The 18,331-nt window shown below is 39.9% G+C and overlaps 1 protein-coding gene across 1 annotated transcript in view; it reads left to right on the top strand.

Moving 5' to 3' along the window:
• Nucleotides 1-9,656, top strand: part of csmd1a (CUB and Sushi multiple domains 1a) — a 2,254,753-nt gene extending 2,245,097 nt beyond the window's left edge. Inside the window, exons 70-71 of the mRNA XM_072251121.1 lie at nucleotides 1,004-1,096; nucleotides 2,994-9,656. Of these exons, the coding sequence (XP_072107222.1) occupies nucleotides 1,004-1,096; nucleotides 2,994-3,153 (253 nt within the window). The 3' untranslated portion in view covers nucleotides 3,154-9,656. The remainder of the gene's footprint in view (nucleotides 1-1,003; nucleotides 1,097-2,993) is intronic.
• The last annotated feature ends 8,675 nt before the right edge of the window (nucleotides 9,657-18,331 follow it).

The following is an 18,331-nucleotide window of genomic DNA, read 5'->3' as shown; positions in this document are numbered from 1 at the left end:
AGTTGTCCTGTGATTAGTCTAGGGTTCAATTGGTGGGTTGCTGGAGGCACAGCTCTGGCTGGAAGCACCGATTCCACGCTGTATCTCTAAATAAAAAATAAAAATGAAATAGATCAGGGAAAGAGAATTTGTAGTCAGCCCAAGTGTTTTACAGGTAATTAAAGTAACACATTAATTCTGCTTGCTACATCCACCAAATATCTATTGAGTCCAACTTGGCACAGCTTGATTGGGGTTCCTTCTGGGTAAAGATCTCTCCCTTGTACATAATAAAGGTATGCAAATAAGATTAATCATTGTTCAGTTTTACTGACCTTAAACAATGTTTCCCCCTTCACTGAGAGCTGAACCTAGAACAAAAGGATTGAAGGAATACAGAGAAAATTAACAAGGGTGGTGCTGGGTCTTGATGACCTGAGTTATAAGGAAAGGTTAAAGAGGTTAGGATTTTATTTCTGGGAGTGTCAGAGAATAAGGGGAGATTTGATAGAGCTATACAAAATTATGAGGGGCTTAGATGGGGTAAATGCATGAAGGCGTTTCACACAGACGTTGGGTGAGGCCTGGAGGTCATGGGTTAAAGGTGAAATGTTTAGTGGGAGCCTGAGGGGGAAATTTCTTCACTCAGAGGGTGAAATGAGCTCTCAGTGTGGAAAGAGCTGCCAGTGCAAGTGTTGGATTCGGATTTAATTTCAACATAGAAGAGAAATCTGGATAGATACATGGATGGGAGGGGTATGGAGGACTATTGTCTGGGTGAAGGTTGATGGGCCAAGGCAGCATAATAGTTCCGTATGGTCTAGACGGGCCAAAGGACCTGTTTCCGTGCTGTACTTTTCTATCACTCTAAAAGGAGTCGCTTTAATACTGTGCTGTAACTTGCATCAAGCGCTTTTTGTTCCACGGTACGATATTTTACCGTTCATACTTTGTGTTGCTCTGTCAGTAAATTCCTTCTTCCTCCCCACCCAATCTTCTGCTTTTTTTTCTATCCTCTCCCGAGGACGGTGACTCATGCTGGGGTACGCTTCCATAGGCGTCGGCAGCCTTCCAGCACCTTGCCCAAGTGGCCATTCTTCATGTGTGAGCCTAGACGGTGAGTGGTGGCAGATTAAACAGTCGTGTGGCGGGGCGTCGCATACGAGCCCAGACCATCCTCACATGATTTTCACACATGTGCATCTTCATGCAGGGGTCACCTGACTGCAAGCAAGCATGGCAAAGTTGCCTCATTTTTTGCACCCCCCCCCCCACTCCTCTTCCAGGGAATACTGAGATGAGGTACACTCAGTGGCCACTTTGTTAGGTATTCCTGTACACCTCCTCATCTGCTCATGAATGCAAGTATATAATTAGTCCATCATGTGGCAGCAGCTCAATACATAAAAACACATAGACATGGTAAAGAGGTTCATTTGTTGTTAATACCAAACATTAGAATGGGAAAGAAATTTCAGCTAAGTGACTTTGATGATGGAATAATTATTGGTGCCAGATGGGGTAGTTTGAGTATCTCAAAAAACTGGTGATCTTCTGGGATTTTTACGCACAACAATCTCCAGAGTTTACAGGGAATGGTGTGAAAACTAAATAGTCAAGTGAGCAGCAGTTCTGTGGGTATAAAGGCCTTGTTAATGAAAGGACAAAGGAGAATGCTTAGACTGGTTCAAGCTGACAGGAAGGCCACAATAACTTAAATAACCATGTGTTACAACAGTGGTGTGCAGACGAATATATCTGAACACACGACATGTTGAACCTTTGAGTAAGTGGGCTACAGCAATAAAAGACCACGAATATATAGAAAAACACCCTGTGGTCACTTTATTAGGTACCTCCTATACCTAATAAAGTGGGCACTGATTGCATATCTGGCTACCTCAGCGCTATACTAAGCTTGTCTCTCCTGTGCTATTCTGTCCATCATAGAACAAATGAAGAAACTTGAAAATTCTTATTTTCCTGTTTTTACTCCAAGATAAATGGAGGACTATTCTTGCTCTGTTGGAATTAATAGTTCTCAGTTGAGCCACCAGAGGGTCATTAAGCAAAAATTAAATTTAGTGTGATCACTTGAGATGAGTATGATATCCTCCTTAGGGGTTGGCTATTGGTGAGTCCTCAGGTGGCTGTAGAGGTTAATCTGCATTTCACATATTTTGGTGCAATGTGGACAAGAATAAGGGTAACTGTGGTAGGAATTTTGGTTGGCCAGGCTCTCCTTCACAGATGCTGCTTGTTCCCTGTGGCACAGCGGAGGCCGTTCTCTTGTAGCACAGCTCCATCTTGAACATATTTCCTCCAGTGTATTTATTGAGTACAATATCTTCCTAGTTTTCAGTTGCAGTGTTGAATTCCTTCAGGGTGATTTTGATGTTGTCTTTGAAGCATTTCCTTTGCCCACCAGGTCTTGCGCTTCCTTCAACTGGGAGAGATGTGAGTTAGCCACTTAGGTGACGAGACCTATCCATCGAAGTTGGTGTTGCTTTATCATAGTAGAGATATTGTTCACGTTAACCTCATCCATATGCTAGTGATAATGCGATACTCACCACCACTAAACAAAAAATAAATAGAGTGGTTTTAACATGTACTGTTGAACTGTAGGTGCCAATGCTACTGCAAGCAGAGAGACTTATAGTTTTGGGATTGGGATGGCTTAGTAATTTTTCCTGAATTTAGTCAGATTACAGGGTGATCCAGGTTAAGTGATAATCTCATAGACTCTGGTAACAGATCCATAGCAATTGTTTTGGAGGGGCCTGTTACTAAATGATCAGTCCTTTCTGTCATCGTCTAATCAAAAACAGGATTATCACTGTCATATGTCATGAAATTTGTTGTTTTGTGGCAGCAGAACTGTGTAAGGTATAAAAATAACTACAAGTTCCTACAAAAAAATTACATTTTTCTTTCTCCCTCTAAAAGTTTTCTTTAAAGAACTTGAGATATATAAAAAAGAAATGTAACATTTTTGTTTCTATTCCTTCCAGAACAAGACCAAAAGTACAATATAATGGGTATGTTGGCCATGAAAACACAAATGGACAGGCTTCTTTTGAAAATCCAATGTATGATACTAACTTAAAACCTACCGAGGCAAAGGCTGTGAGGTTTGACACAACACTGAACACTGTGTGTACAGTTGTATAGCCATCAGTTTGACTGCTGAGTAACTGATATTAGCCATACCTCTACCCGGTGAGCAGCAACCACTCCAGTGCCATGTCCCAACCACATCGCTCTGTCTTACTGCTTGCTCTGCAGTGGTACTCTGACAACTTTTGATAGGACAAACCAAGGCAATGGAGTCTCTTACTTTTGGCTGGAACAATCCTTTCAGACAAACAGTCAAAGCAGTTCCTTCAGATGTCTAACACAGAAAGGACCCAAACCATGGATGGGTTTGAATCTTCCTGTTTTGAATCCAAATAGCAGATCTGTTTGGGGAGATGTGAGTTAGGCATCTGGATGACATAACCTACCCAAATAGCTGATTATTTTTTGACTACATATTCTTCCAAGAAGAGGTGAAAATGGACAAGGAGAACAAACTTATTCCATTACCGATACTAACAGACTCTAGATGAATCTAATATTTGCAGCTGCCTAATTCACACGAAAAGAAAAGACCATCATCCTCAAGCAGGGCAGCGCTGGAATTATTTTCATTCATTATATGGAAAGCTTACTGCACAATTCTTTGCACTAGTGCATTATGAATGAATGAGCAGGATACTGGCATTAATTAGAGTACAGGGTTTTGCCACACTGTCCATTGTACGTAACAGCAAAATTTGCTTTAATAAGAATTAATTTTCCATTGCTGAACATCACATAATCTTACCAATGCGGATAGATATTAGAGCATTGCAATATTATTTCCTTCAGATATGCATTCTTAAAGAGTTGGTTTCCGTTGAGATTATACTTGTATATGGAAACAAAATTGAGAGTTTTTAATGATTCCTCTAGGAAAAAGAAATCAATTGAATATTGTTGTTTGAATAAGTTGTTAAAAGCCAAAAAAAGCTGAATTTTTAATACAGTATTATATTTCCAAACAACTAGTATTTTCTGTCTCTCCACAGGCTGAAGTGAATAACAAAATTCTATTCTGTTGTCCAAATAGCTTATATAAATACGGTCTTTTATAAATTATATCCAGAGGAAAAAGAAAATACTTTTATTTTCCCGAAAAGAGTGTGTGAAAAGTTGTTGCCTCAAATTGTCTGTTTCAGTTGCTTATTTCAGGCGTTGCAGAGGGAGAAGGTGAGAGTTCCTTAGCGGAGATGGTGCTGAGACTCCCCTGTGGATATTGGGATACACTGTACCTTCAACTATTCATCCAGTTTGTGGGTAGAAAATGTCCTCCACCCTCATGGAAGAAGATCGCTCATGAGGGGATAAAAGTCAGTACTTGTCAATTCTTGATGTGGAGATGAAACGCAACCAGTGACCCAGTTGCCTGCTCTTTCCAGACAAACTACGCACAGATAGGGTATGAAGCAGAAAATGATTCAGTTAAATAAACCTAAAGTCTCGGGGTGAAAGTGTGCATGTTGCACAGTATTGAAGAGGAAATTGGGGATACTTTTCTTTCTGGGCAAGGTTACCTTCATCCAAAGAGCGTGCCTTCACTTCTGACCTCTATTCTCATAGCTTTACTGACAACCACTTCATACTGTGAAAAAGAATCACAGTAAGCATTTGTGATTTCTTTAGTAGCAACCTACTAAAAGGGAACACTGCCTCATTCATCATAACAGCATAGAAATCATGAATCATCACAATGAATAGAAAATATGTTGTGTGTTCATTACACACAAATAATCAGTTTTACCAAGGTGTGGACAAAGCCCACGTGATAGTAAACTAGAAGAGGGGTGAAGCGGGGCAGTCACTGTCTAACAGAAGCTTAGACATTACTGCTGATGTTTACTTAAATGGATTTACATAACCCAATAATAGACTGAAATGACATTTTTAAAATACTTCTTTCTCTCCACACAAGTTACAATGAGACAAACTTCTAAGGACATTTTATTCATAATAAACATTGGATATTAATATACTGAGTAGTCTCTACAAGACTCTGATCATCATTTGCCTTTATTTCATCTCATTGAAAAATCCAATCTGATTGCCAATCCCAACTTTAGTAAGTGAGATGCATTATCGGAACAAGTTAGTCAAAGATTTTGTTGCAGTGAGATGTCAATTGGAATAGGAGGTGATTACTCTTATAAATAAAATATCTTGTTTCAAAATTTAGCTAAAACAAACCAATTTTACAAACAGAACATTATGTGTTTGTCTTGTTTATTGAGGTCATTTTAATAGAGTTGATGTGGAGACAATATTTCCTATAGTGGGGGAGACTAGGAGCAGAGGACATGGCCTCAACGGAGGGACATCCATTTTGAACAGAGATGAGGAGGAATTTATTTGGCCAGACGGTAGTGAATCTGTGGAATTCTCCTCCACAGATGGCTGGATGCATTTAAAGCAGAGATTGACAGGATCTTGGCTAATCAGGTCTCCTAAGGTTATGGGGAGAAGGCAGGAGAATGAGGTTGAGAGGGATAGTAAATCAGCCATAATAGAATGGTAGAGCAGACACGATGGGCTAAATGGCCTAATTCTGCTCATATCTCTTATGGTCTAATAAATCACATAGGCTTTGACATCTTTTTTAATAATTAGATGCATTGTCTGTTTTCTGATCAGATTAATAACTAGACTGGCAGAGGTATAAAGGACATAGTGATTTAGAAAATATTTATAACTTGGATCATAAAGGCTCCCTAGATTTATTTGTGAAATTGTTGTTGCATCAAAGTTGACCATGTTCACTAGGTCACCAGCATAACTGATACAGCTTGCTAGTCAGATTTTAATCAAATGCACAAACCTGGAAAATTTAAACAACTTTGTTCATCATGCATCAACTAAGGAAGGTTTCATGATGAAAAGGAGATGGTAAAAGAGAAGTAGTAACTGGAAGTTAATGATAATCTCGATTGGGTTCATGGGTGGGAGGACATGAAGACCCCTATGGTCTTGGGTGCAGTTTGATGGAACTAGGCAGCATGGACTAGGTGGGTCAAAGGGCCTGTTTCTCTGCTGTAGTATTCTATGACTTCTCTGTATATGGTTTCCAATTTGAAAATGTCTTTAGAAATTCGGTCTGAACTTTAGACGATTAAACATCTGACAAAGTATTGAAAAGCAAATAACTACAGGTGCTGGAAATCTGAAATCAAAAATAGACAATACTGTAAATACTTACCAGGTCAAGCAAAGACCAAATCTTCTTTAATCTCTTTATCACCAGTGAAATGATTCGTTATGCATGAACTGAAGTGATTCACTTTGAAAGATTGAACTTGAAAGCAGAAGGCAGAATATAGGGTTAATTGCAGGATTCTTAACAATGTGGAGGAACAGAGAGACCTTGGTCTCATGTTCATAGATACCTCAAAATTATTGGGTGGCTGGGAAGGTGTATCCTTCACAAGTCAGGGGACTGAGATCAAGAGCTGCGAGATAATATTGCAGCTCAATAAAATCCTGGTTACAGCACATTTGGAGTATTGTGTACTATTCTGGTCACCACATTATAGGAAGGATGTGGAAGCTTTGGAGAGGATGCAGAGGAGATCTATCAGGATGCTGCCAGGAATAGAGGGCAAGTCTAATGAGAATAAGTTAAGTGAGCTAGGGCTTTTCTCTTTGGAGAGAAGGATGAGAGGTGACTTGATAAAGATGTACAAGATGTTAAGAGGCCTAGATAGAGTAGACAGCCAGCACTTTTTTCCTTGGGTGGATATGGCTCAAACAAATGGGTTATAACTTTAAGGTATTGAGGGGGAAGTATAGGATAGGAATGTGGAGCACAATGCCAGTGGTGGTAATAGAGGCAGATACAGTAGGGACATTTTAAGAGACTCTTAGGCACATGGCTGAAAGAAAAATTGAGAGCTACATTGGAGGGAAATGATAGATTGGTCTTAGAGTGGGTTAAAGAGTTAGCAAAGTACCATGGGCTAAAGGGTTTGCACACACCAAGGGCCAAAGGGCCTGTATTGTACTGTTCTATATTCACTAATACCCTACAAGCCTTATTACAAACTAACCTGCTCTATTTTCTTGGCATGCACATCAACAATGTAATCATAGACACATCTATAATTTTAGATTCGTGTTAAGCTCTTAAAACTAAATGAAAGCATCTATTTGAATCATATGATACAGCATGCTGATAAACTGAGCCCTTGATATTCTCCATTATATCCTTATTCTACTCAACAGTCTAAACTACTTTATTTTTGGGTGTGGAGACAAACAGTAACCAGGTTTCATAATTGAAGTGTTGGTTTATTACAGGAGAAATATACCAGTTTCCCACTAAACAGCACAAAACGAGAATCACAAAGCAAACTTTGCCATTCACAGAACTCTATCCTATTAAAGTCTGCATATTATGTGTTGCACGATGCCATAGGCTGAAATTCATTGAAGGTAAAATTCATGGGCTCAAGGATGATAGAAAAATGGAGGGTAATGTAAGAGGGAAGGGTTAGGTTCATCTCAGAGTAGGTTAAAAGATCGGCACAACATTGTGGGCTGAAGAGCTTATACTGTGCTATGTTCTACATTTAGAAATTCATTAGCTTGTTCAAAAGCTAGCCTCACAGTATCATTCCACAAAAGTGTAGCAGTTAGTGCGATGCTATTGCAGCTTGGAGCATTGGAGTTCAGAATTCAATTCTGGTAACCTCCTTAAGCAAGTTAGTACGCTCCCTCTAGGTGATCTGCTTCCCTCCCATAATCCAGAGAAGTACCAGGTAGTAGGTCATTGTAAATTGTCCCATCATTATGCTAGGCTTAAATCGATGGGTTGCTGGGTGGTGCAGCTTAAAAGTCCAGAAGAGTCTATTCTGCTTGTCTCTCTAAATTAATTAAATAAATAAGCAAACAACCAAGCAGGCAACAATAGGTTGCAACTGGACTTATAAATAAATTTCCCTTTGAAATCCTAATGCAACATACTATTATTAACTGTACTGTTTATAGATTGATGTGATAACTGTTTTTTGGAATGCAAATTGGATTACTTTGGACTTTTATTGGTGAATACTATATACTTTATGTTTTGCATTATGCTAGGTAACATGGCTAGGGGAGGCAAACCTCATAATATCACTGAAAGTACAGTTTAGGCAATTATGGTGAGAGAAAACATCTGGTCAGAGCCGATGTGGAAAACACATTTAGTAGACTAAAGCCAGAATAGGATGTAGAACTATTGAGGTTCTTTCTTGATTATACTGTTAGTATCAGGCAGAATGGCAGACATATTGGCTAGTGGCATCAATGGCCAAATTCTCAAAATCAGAATCTGATTTATTATCTCTGAAGTATGACATGAAATTTGTTTTGTGGCAGCAGGACAGTGCAGTACATAAAATGTACTATCAATTACAATAAGTATAAAAACATAAGTATTGTAGAAAGAGAGCAAAATATTGTGCTACTTCTCATGGGTTGGTTCATTGTCTGTTCAAAAATTTGATGGTGGAAGGGAATATGATTTTTTTTATTAGGATTTCTTTCATTATGTTTCCCTTTCATATTGCATTAGGATTCTCCTGCACTCTCCAGTGATTAAAACACAAAATCCAACACTCTGCTGCAAGGAGAGAGGAATCATTAGAAGGAAGTTTGAAAAATGTTTTTCATTGTGATTTTAAAGTTATCATTTGTATGGTATGATCATAATGGGAAATCATGCAATATGAGATTCACATTGAAATGGCACCCTCTTTCTAGGTAGTAAGACAGACTCAGCTGTACAGCAGCAACTCTAAATCTTACACTGTAAAACAGAACCCTTTCAAATCCTCATTCCTACCTCTGTACAGCAGTGTTCAATTTTTGATTAAAAACATGAGCTCCCAATTCATTCTTTGGAAAATACCGAGAGTACAGCTCCCTTGAGAGGGTTGAAGAGAGGTCTGAGAGAAATGATGGAGAAAATGGGCAATTTGAATTCAAGCTGAAAATACCCCAGAGAAGACTTTCTGAGACAAGACCATTTACTTCTGTGTTTTACGCTGCTCCTTATCTTAAAAAGGTGTTGCCTTTATTCAGGCTGGTTGCAATAATGTTTTCTGTGTAAAATATTTTGTAAAAACATAAAAAATGCTGTAAAAATGCCTATCTATCACTTCAATGCCATTGCAACAGCGGCATTATCATTATACCATTCCACTACTGCTGTTAACTTGAAGTAGGTGCAAGAGATCCTTTTGTACAGAGATATATTTTTAATGAGGAATTTGTAAAATTATTAAATATGCCAGACCTTTTACAATATTGTAGGTAAAAAGGTGTTAAAATAAATGTGTTTTTACTATGTAAAAGAAGTAATTTTCCCTATACTGTAAAAAAAGAAATCTTGTTTAAAGAGTAGTATCTATAGCTGGTTTTAAACTTTTGATTTTATTGCACATGAAAGTTACCATTGCAGTGGCCTGTTACAATGAAGAGTATTCCCTTTCTACCATTAAAACCTGTGATACAAGACTGTACTCACACCTGTGCAATGCTGCCCACCTTTGAACCTAATTTAAAATTCTAATTAAATACTTCACCACAATATTTTTTGTCTTATGTGTGGACTATGTAATTTTGGGAATGCGTTGAAGCAGTTTATTTGGTTGTTACTGCAAACAAGACACATGGGTTTAGGATGGAGTCAGAGAATTGTTACAGACCTTTCCAGTCCTTGCTAACCACAGTGACTACTCAAGCTAGTACCAATATCCTGAATTTGGCCCATAAACCAATCTACTGACAAACTTCTACTCATTCAGAGATCTGCTGTTAGACATAACCAAAACCAGGATGAGGGAACATATCACTCCCTTCCTACCTACTCTGTATTTGCTTCCTTTAACTTTCAGAATTGATTTTAAAGTTCACTTGTTTTTAAAATCTCAATGGTCTGGAACTGGGGTACATTACAGAATTGTTTTTGTTTTATAATCCTGCTCAAGCTCTCAGGCCTTCTTCTGCTGGTCCCTTAAATTTAAACTATCTGACTCAAAAGATAATTAAACAACACTCCTAAAGTGTGGAATTCAGTACCTAAAACTATAATAGACTCCATTGATACTTAAATGGCAGCTCGAAAACCTATTTATTTAACCTTGGTTTTAACTAACATCTAATCGTCTTTTATTTCCATGTTTATTTTTATTTCTTAAATTTTATTTCATGTTTGCACTTTTATGCCATTGTAACTTTGAGCTACATCATCTGTAGAAAAAGTTTATAAATAAATAGTTATTATTATTGTACTCCCCTAAGTCCCGCCAGTCCATGTACCTATCCAAGTGCTTGCTGTTTCTATTGTACCCATCTCAACCGTCTTGTTCTACACTCACCATTCTACATGAAAAGTGTCCCTTAGGTCTCTTCTAAATCTTTCCCTCTCACCCTAAATTTGTGCCCTCTAGTTTTAGATTCCCCGACCCTGGAGAAAAGACTGTTACCATTCACCTTCTATATGCTTTTCATATCCTTAAACACTACAATAAGGTTGCCTTTCTTTCTCCAACACCCCATGGAATACAGACCTAGCCTGGCCAACCTCTTTCAATTCTAGTCCAGACAACATCCTTGTAAATCCTTTCTGCAGTCTTTCCAGTTTTACCACACCTCTCCTAATGACTGTGTGACCAAAATTGAGTGTCATCTGGCCAATGACTGTGGAATTGATTGCAGCAGACAGCTGTGAAGGTTAAGTCATTGGGTATATTTAAAATGGAGGTTAATAGGTTCTTGATTAGTAAGGGCATCAAAAGTTACCGGGAAAAGTCAGGAGAGTATGGATAATGAGAGAGATAATAAATCAGCCATAACGGAATGTACATCAGAATCATTGGGCCAAATGGCCTAACTCGGCTCCTATGTTTTATGGTCAATAACCTTATATAACTGCCATATAATGTACCAATTCCTGTACTCAATGAATCTGCACCAAACTGACTTAGAGACCAAGCTGTAAAGATCTGATCAGAAACTATGGGCTAGGGTTCCACTGTAGCACTTTGGTTAGCACAATGCTATTATTGCTCGGGGCATTAAAGCTCAGAGTTCAATTTCAACATCACCTGTTTGTACATCTTTTCTATGGAATGTGTGGGAGGGTTTCCTTCATGTCCTTCAGTTTCCTCCGACAGTCCAAAGACATACCCTTGTGGGTTAATTAACCTACAAGCAGTATGTAAATTGTCCCTTTTTTAGGCTAGGGTTAAATTCGGGTTTGCTAGGTGGTGCGACTCGAAGGGCTGAAAGGGCCTATACTATGCTGCATCTCTGAATAAATAATCAAAAGCAAACCAAACAGACAATTCTCTTTGAAATTTCAAAATATCATCATTTGTCCACCTGAAGTTTCGATTGACTTTTAAAATCCCAATTGTGAATGGCCATTGATTTTGCAAATTCGGAATTCAAAGATACAATTTACCTAATGGTCAATATCCACAACTGATAAGCAAATTCTGTATTAAAAACTCGTGTGGTGACAGGCCTTGCTGTTCTCCTCGTGCACAAGTAAAATAAATTCTGTTTGAGTCATAAGTGTGTGTGTGCTCCGGGCCCAGTTATTTTAGCTATTTTATTATCAGCAATGGCACTAGATCCAAATATTGACAATTTCACAACATAATGATGATGAATGCCAACAGATTCATCACCACCAGCACAAAATCTGGGCCAAAATGTTGATATGTTAGATAAGCTACACCAAAATCAAAAACAGAATTGTCACGAAGTAATTTTCCTTTCAAACAATGCATGAAGATTAATTTTATTTGACAAGTTGACATCTATGTTGGTTTTTGAAATCTTGTTTTAGAATGAGAAAGTTGAGGAAAGTAACAAAAGCAAAAAAATTTGAATTACTTATAAGTTTAATGACAATCCCCTAGATTTGTCTTAACTGGACCACAGAAAAGGAGTCACATTCCAGTAAATGTTTGATTATTGCATGGTGGTTGTTTGTGCATCTTTGTCACGCTTTTTTCATTGAATCCATTGTGTTTCTTTGTATCTACTGTGAACGCCCCACAGGAAAATTAATCTCAGGGTAGCATACAGTGACATAAATGTACTTTGTTAATAAATTTACTTTGAACTTTATGACACTTTACCAACCACACTTTGTGCAAACACTGCCAAAGAATTTTTCTGAAATCCCCTTGACTGGCTCATACCCAATCTATCTTGTTTGAAGGTCAGTTGAAACTAAACTGAAGCAGCTGGGAAAATATGTACATCCAGTTCTGAGGTAGATCGGGATAAAGATTTTGTGCCAGCATATTTGCCAAATGTATAACACATAAAATGCTGAAGGAACTCAGCAAGTCAGGCAGCGTATATGGAAAAAGAATAAATAGTTGACATTTCAGGCTGAGGTCCTTTATTGGGACTTAATGCTTGTTGTTGTGTCTCAAAATTATTTCAGGAAAAACTAAAGTAGTATAGGCCCATCAGCCCATGACCTTTACAGCCACTGGTGCGATGAGATCACCACGCAGATATGAAACCAAACCAACTGTGTGGTGGATAGAGTAAAGATGAATTGCAAGTGTGACCAGTGCTACACTGGCCTCTACACCTCCTCCCTCTACCATGCAGGGCCTCATACAGTCCTTCCAGATGAGGCGATACGTCGTGTGTGAGTGTGTCAGAGTCATCTACTGTAGCCAGTGCTCCTGGTGCAGACTTCTCTACATTGGTGATACACGACATAGATTGGGGGACCAGTTCATTGAGCACCTTTGCTTCGCCTGCCACAAAAGGCAGGATTTCCTGATGGCCGCCCATTTCAAATCGATTCAGATTCAATTATTTACCAAATGTACATCGAAACTGAGTGAGATTCAACTTCCCATTCCCACACTGTTATCTCTGTCCAATCCTTCCTCTACTCACATGATAAGATCACACGTAGGCTGGAGGAGCAACAGCTCATTCTGCCCATATAGTCTCCTACATGGTGGCATGAACATCTATTTCACCAAGTTGCTGTAATTTCTCCCCAAGTCATCTCTATTTTTCCATTTCTCATTCAATAGCGCACCCTAACACTTCACCATCGTTTTGGGGGATTTTAGATCAGGCCAGTCTGAAAGAAATCACTAAACAATTACCATCAACAGATCACTTGCAATACCAGAGGAAACAACACGCTGCACCATTGCTACACCACCATCAAGAATGCCTACTGTGCTATTCCACACCCTCACTTCAGGAAGTCTGATCACCTGGCTGTACTTCTACTCCCTGAGTATAGGCAGAGACTGAAGACTGAAGCACCAGTAGTGAGGACCCAGTAGGTTTGGACAAGGGAAGCACAGGAGATATTACAGGACTGCTTTGAATCGGTGGACTGGACCATATTCAAGGGTTCATCTTCGAACCTGGTTGAGTATGCCGCAGTTGTTACTGACTTCATTAAAACCTGTGTGGATGAGTGTGTGCCTACAAAGACTCGCTGTACAAAATCCATGGATGAACCAGGAAGTACTTCATCTGCTGAAGGCTAGATCTGTGGCATTCAAGTCTGGCAACCCAGGTCAGTACCAGGAAACTGGGTGTGAGTTGCAGGGGGCTATTTCAAGGGCGAAGAGACAATTTCAAATGAGGTTGGAGGTGACATCAGATGCACAAAAACTCTGGCAAGGTTTGCAAGATATTACGTCCTACAAAGCAAAACCCAATAGCATGAATGGCACCAATGTTTCACAACCAAATGAACTCAACACCTCTATGCCCACTTTGAAAGGGAGAATGTAACTGCAGCTGTGAAGATCCCTGCTGCACCCGGTGACCTTGAGATTTCTGTCCTGGAGGCCGATGTTCGGCTGTCTTTAAACAGGGTGAACCCTCGCAAGGTGCAAGGCCCCAACGAAGTACCTGGTAAGGCTCTGAAAACTTGTGCCAACCAACTGGTGGGAGTATTTGAGAACATTTTCAACCTCTCATTGCTGATGATCCAATTATTGTTGATAGAATCTCAGACGGAGATGAGAGGGCATACAGGAGCGAGATATACCAACTTGTGGAGTGGTGTCGTAGTAACAACCTTGGACTCAATATCAGTAAGACAAAAGAGTTGATTGTGGATTTCAGGAAGGGTAAGATGAAGGAACACACACCAATCCTCATAGAGGGATCAGAAGTGGAGAGTTTCAAGTTCTTGGGTGTCAAGATCTCTGAGGACCTAACTTGGTCCCAACATATCGATGCAGTTATAAAAAAGGCAAGACAGCGGCTATACTTCATTACGAGTTTGAAGAGATTTGGTATGTCGACAAAAACACTCTTATAACTTCTAGAGATGTACTGAGGAGAACATTCTGACAGGCTGCATCACTGTTTGGTATGGAGGGGCTACTGCACAGGACCGAATGAAGCTGCAGAGGGCCGTAAATTTAGTCAGCTCCAGCTTGGGTAATAGCCTACAAATTACCCAGGAAATCTTCAAAAAGTGGTGTCTCAGAAAGGCAGCGTTCAGCATTAAGTACACCTAGCACCCAGGGCATGCTCTTATCTCATTTTTACCATCAGGTAGGAGGTACAGAAGCCCGAAAGCACTAACTCACTGATTCAGGAACAGCTTCTTCCCTTCTCCCATCCAATTTGTAAATGTACATTGAACCCCTGAACACTACCTCACTTTTTAAATAATTATTTCTGCTTTTGCACATTTTAATTAATTCAATACATGTATACTATCATTAATTTACTTATTTATTTTTTTTCTATACCATGTATTGCATTGAACTGCTGCTAAGTTAACAAATTTCACAACACATGCCAGTGATAATAAGCAACACACATCAAAGTTGCTGGTGAACACAGCAGGCCAGGCAGCATCTCTCGGAAGAGGTACGGTCGACGTTTCAGGCCGAGGTCCTGACGAAGGGTCTCGGCCTGAAACGTCGACTGTACCACTTCCTAGAGATGCTGCCTGGTCTGCTGCGTTCACCAGCAACTTTGATGTGTGTTGCCTGAATTTCTAGCATCTGTAGAATTCCTCATGTTTCCGGTGATAATAAACCCGATTCTGATTCCTCTCTTACGACTTTCCTTCTGACTTTCCCATCACCTCTCTTTGGTTCCCCTCTTCCTTCCCTTTCTTCACTGCCCTTTTCAATCAGATTCCTTCTTCTTCAACCCTTTACCTCTTCCTCATATCCCCTCCCAGCTTCTTACTTCATGCCCTCTTCCTCAACCACCCACCTTCCCCCTCACTTGGTTTCACCTTTCACCTGACGGCTTGTACTTCTTCCCCTCACCCCACATTCTCATTCTGGCTTCTCCCTCTTTCTTTCTAGTCCTGATGAAAGGTCTCAGCCAGAAATGTCAACTGCTTAGTCAATAGATGCAGCCTAACCCAAATTCCTCCAACATTTTGTGTGCATTGCTCAAGATTCCCAGCATCTAGCGAATCTTGTGTTTACAATTGTGGATGCTATCTGAATCAAAGGGTATGAGTTATAAGGAGGGGTTGGACAAACCTGGGTTGTTTTCTCTGGAGTGATATTGGCTAAAAGGCAGATAGTTGCTTACTAGATCATGAGAGGCACAGATAGAGTAGACAGCTTGAATCTCATACCCAGATTTGAAATGTTACATAGTAGAAGACATGCATTAAAGGTGAGAGGCACTAAATCCAAGGAGATGTGCAGGGCAAGTTTTGGCACATGGATGATAGAAAAATGAAGGGCTGTGCAGATGGAAGGGTAAGATTGATCTTCATAAGGTCAGCACAAAGGACCTGGACTGGACTGTGCTGTAGTGTTTAATTTTCTATATCCCTGAGAGTGGTGGGTGCCTGGAATATGCTGCCAGGAATGGCAGTGGAGGAAAATATGATAGAGGCTGTTTGTCTTAGATGGGCACATAAATGTGTAGGGAATTGAGGGATAGGACCTTATGTAGGCAGAAGGGAATAGGTAAGTTCAAAAGTCCAAAGTAAATTTATTACCAATGTAGAAGTCACCATAAACTACCTTGAAATTCATTTTCTTGCAGGCATTTAGAAATGCAATAGAATCAATGAAAAACTACACACAAAGACTGACAAATAACCATTAAGCATAAAGACAAACAGCACAAAAATAAATAAATACCTACATACATACATAAAGCTGAGAATAAGTCCTTGAAATTCAGCGTATAGGTTTTGCAATCAGATCATTGTTGAGCTGAATGAAGTTAAGAACCACGATGGTTGAATGGCAATCACTATTCCTGAACCTGGCGGTATGGAACCTGTAACCCCTGCCTCATAACAACAATAAGAAAAAAGCATGGTCTAGTTGTTCAGGGTCCTTGATGATAGTGGAGGCAAAGATGATAGAAGCTGGTTCTCTTAGGTAGAGACATGTATGTGCGGAAAGCGGAGCAATACAGACCTTATGTAGACAGAAGCAACTAGGTTAGTTTCACATTACTAGTTTAATTAGTTCAGCACAAAATGGCCAAAGAGCCTGATCCTTTGCTGTACTGTTCTATGTTTAGTCATTCAGAGAGGGCAAACAAATGGTACAATTGCAAAAGGATCTAAAGGATAAATATTTTGTAGATGATGGTAACCATATTTTAATTTGAAGTTGTAAATAGTTCTGTAAACCCTGATCACTGTACTAATTTCTACTAGCAAAAAAAAACTTTCTTTGTTAATGAAAGGAGAAGACAGGAGGGGGAGGGATAGAGCCAAGAGCTGGACAGGTGATAGGCAAAAGGGGATACGAGAGGATCATGGGAGAGGAGGTCCGGGAAGAAAGACAAGGAGGGGGGAGGGGGGACACAGAGGATGGCCAAGAGGTATATTCAGAGGGACAGAGGGAGAAAAAGGAGAGTGAGAGAAAGAATGTGTGCATAAAAATAAGTAACAGATGGGGTACGAGGGGGAGGTGGGGCCTTAGCGGAAGTTAGAGAAGTCGATGTTCATACCATCAGGTTGGAGGAACAACACCTTATATTCCGTCTGGGTAGCCTCCAACCTGATGGCATGAACATCGACTTCTCTAACTTACGCTAAGGCCCCACCTCCCCCTCGTACCCCATCTGTTACTTATTTTTATGCACACATTCTTTCTCTCACTCTCCTTTTTCTCCCTCTGTCCCTCTGAATATACCTCTTGCCCATCCTCTGGGTTCCCCCCACCCCTTGTCTTTCTTCCCGGACCTCCTGTCCCATGATCCTCTCGTATCCCCTTTTGCCTATCACCTGTCCAGCTCTTGGCTCTATCCCTCCCCCTCCTGTCTTCTCCTATCATTTTGGATCTCCCCCTCCAACTTTCAAATCCCTTACTCAATCTTCCTTCAGTTAGTCCTGACGAAGGGTCTCGGCCTGAAACGTCGACTGCACCTCTTCCTACAGATGCTGCCTGGCCTGCTGCGTTCACCAGCAACTGTGATGTGTGTTGCTTGAATTTCCAGCATCTGCAGAATTCCTGTGTTTTCTTTGTTAATGGCTCCTAGACAGAATGTGGAAGTTGTTAACAAAGCAAATGAATTGTTGCTTGCATTGATGGGGCCACTAAGTGCAGAAAAGCAAGATAAGCTAAACTAATACCTTTCATGATACTTAGACCTCCCCTGGAAAAGTGTATTCAATCTTCACTACCATAGTTGGACAGGACATCAAGCCTTGGGGAAGTTGCAGCAGGCACTAATAAAGAGTTACTGTGGGTAAATGTTTTTTGCTAAGTACATGAAAGCCAGGGCCATCCTTTTGGTGCAGGGAAGGTCGAGTAGTTTTCATATTCATCAGGCCCCTAAACCAACATGGATAACTTCACTCATCTGAACTCTGCACTGATTCCACAACCCATGGACTCATTTTCAAGGCTTTTACAACTCATGTTCTTAGTATTATTTACTTTTTTTCATTTGATTTTTGTCTTTTTTGCATATTGGTTGTTTGTCAGTCTTTGTTTCTATGTAACTTTTCATTGACTCTACTGTATTTTTCTGATCCACTGTGAATTTGTGCAAGAAAGTGAATCTCAAAATAGTATATTGTAGCATATATGTACTTTGATAATAAATTTACTTTGAACTTTTGAACTTTTAGCAGAGCTTTGACAGAAGAGTGAATCAGGAGAAGTGGTTCTCATTGGGAGAGAAGCCATTAACCAAACCTGGGTAATGATCATCTGGGATGCTGTGCATGAAGAAGTCTGGTGGAAAGCAGATTTATCAGTAACTTTACAAAAGAATACTAGACTTGCATCCA

Source organism: Mobula birostris, chromosome 2 (assembly GCF_030028105.1).
Source record: "Mobula birostris isolate sMobBir1 chromosome 2, sMobBir1.hap1, whole genome shotgun sequence".
Lineage (NCBI taxonomy): Eukaryota > Metazoa > Chordata > Chondrichthyes > Myliobatiformes > Myliobatidae > Mobula > Mobula birostris.
Note: the sequence above shows the minus strand (reverse complement) of the source record. Positions and strands in the feature narration are given on the sequence as shown.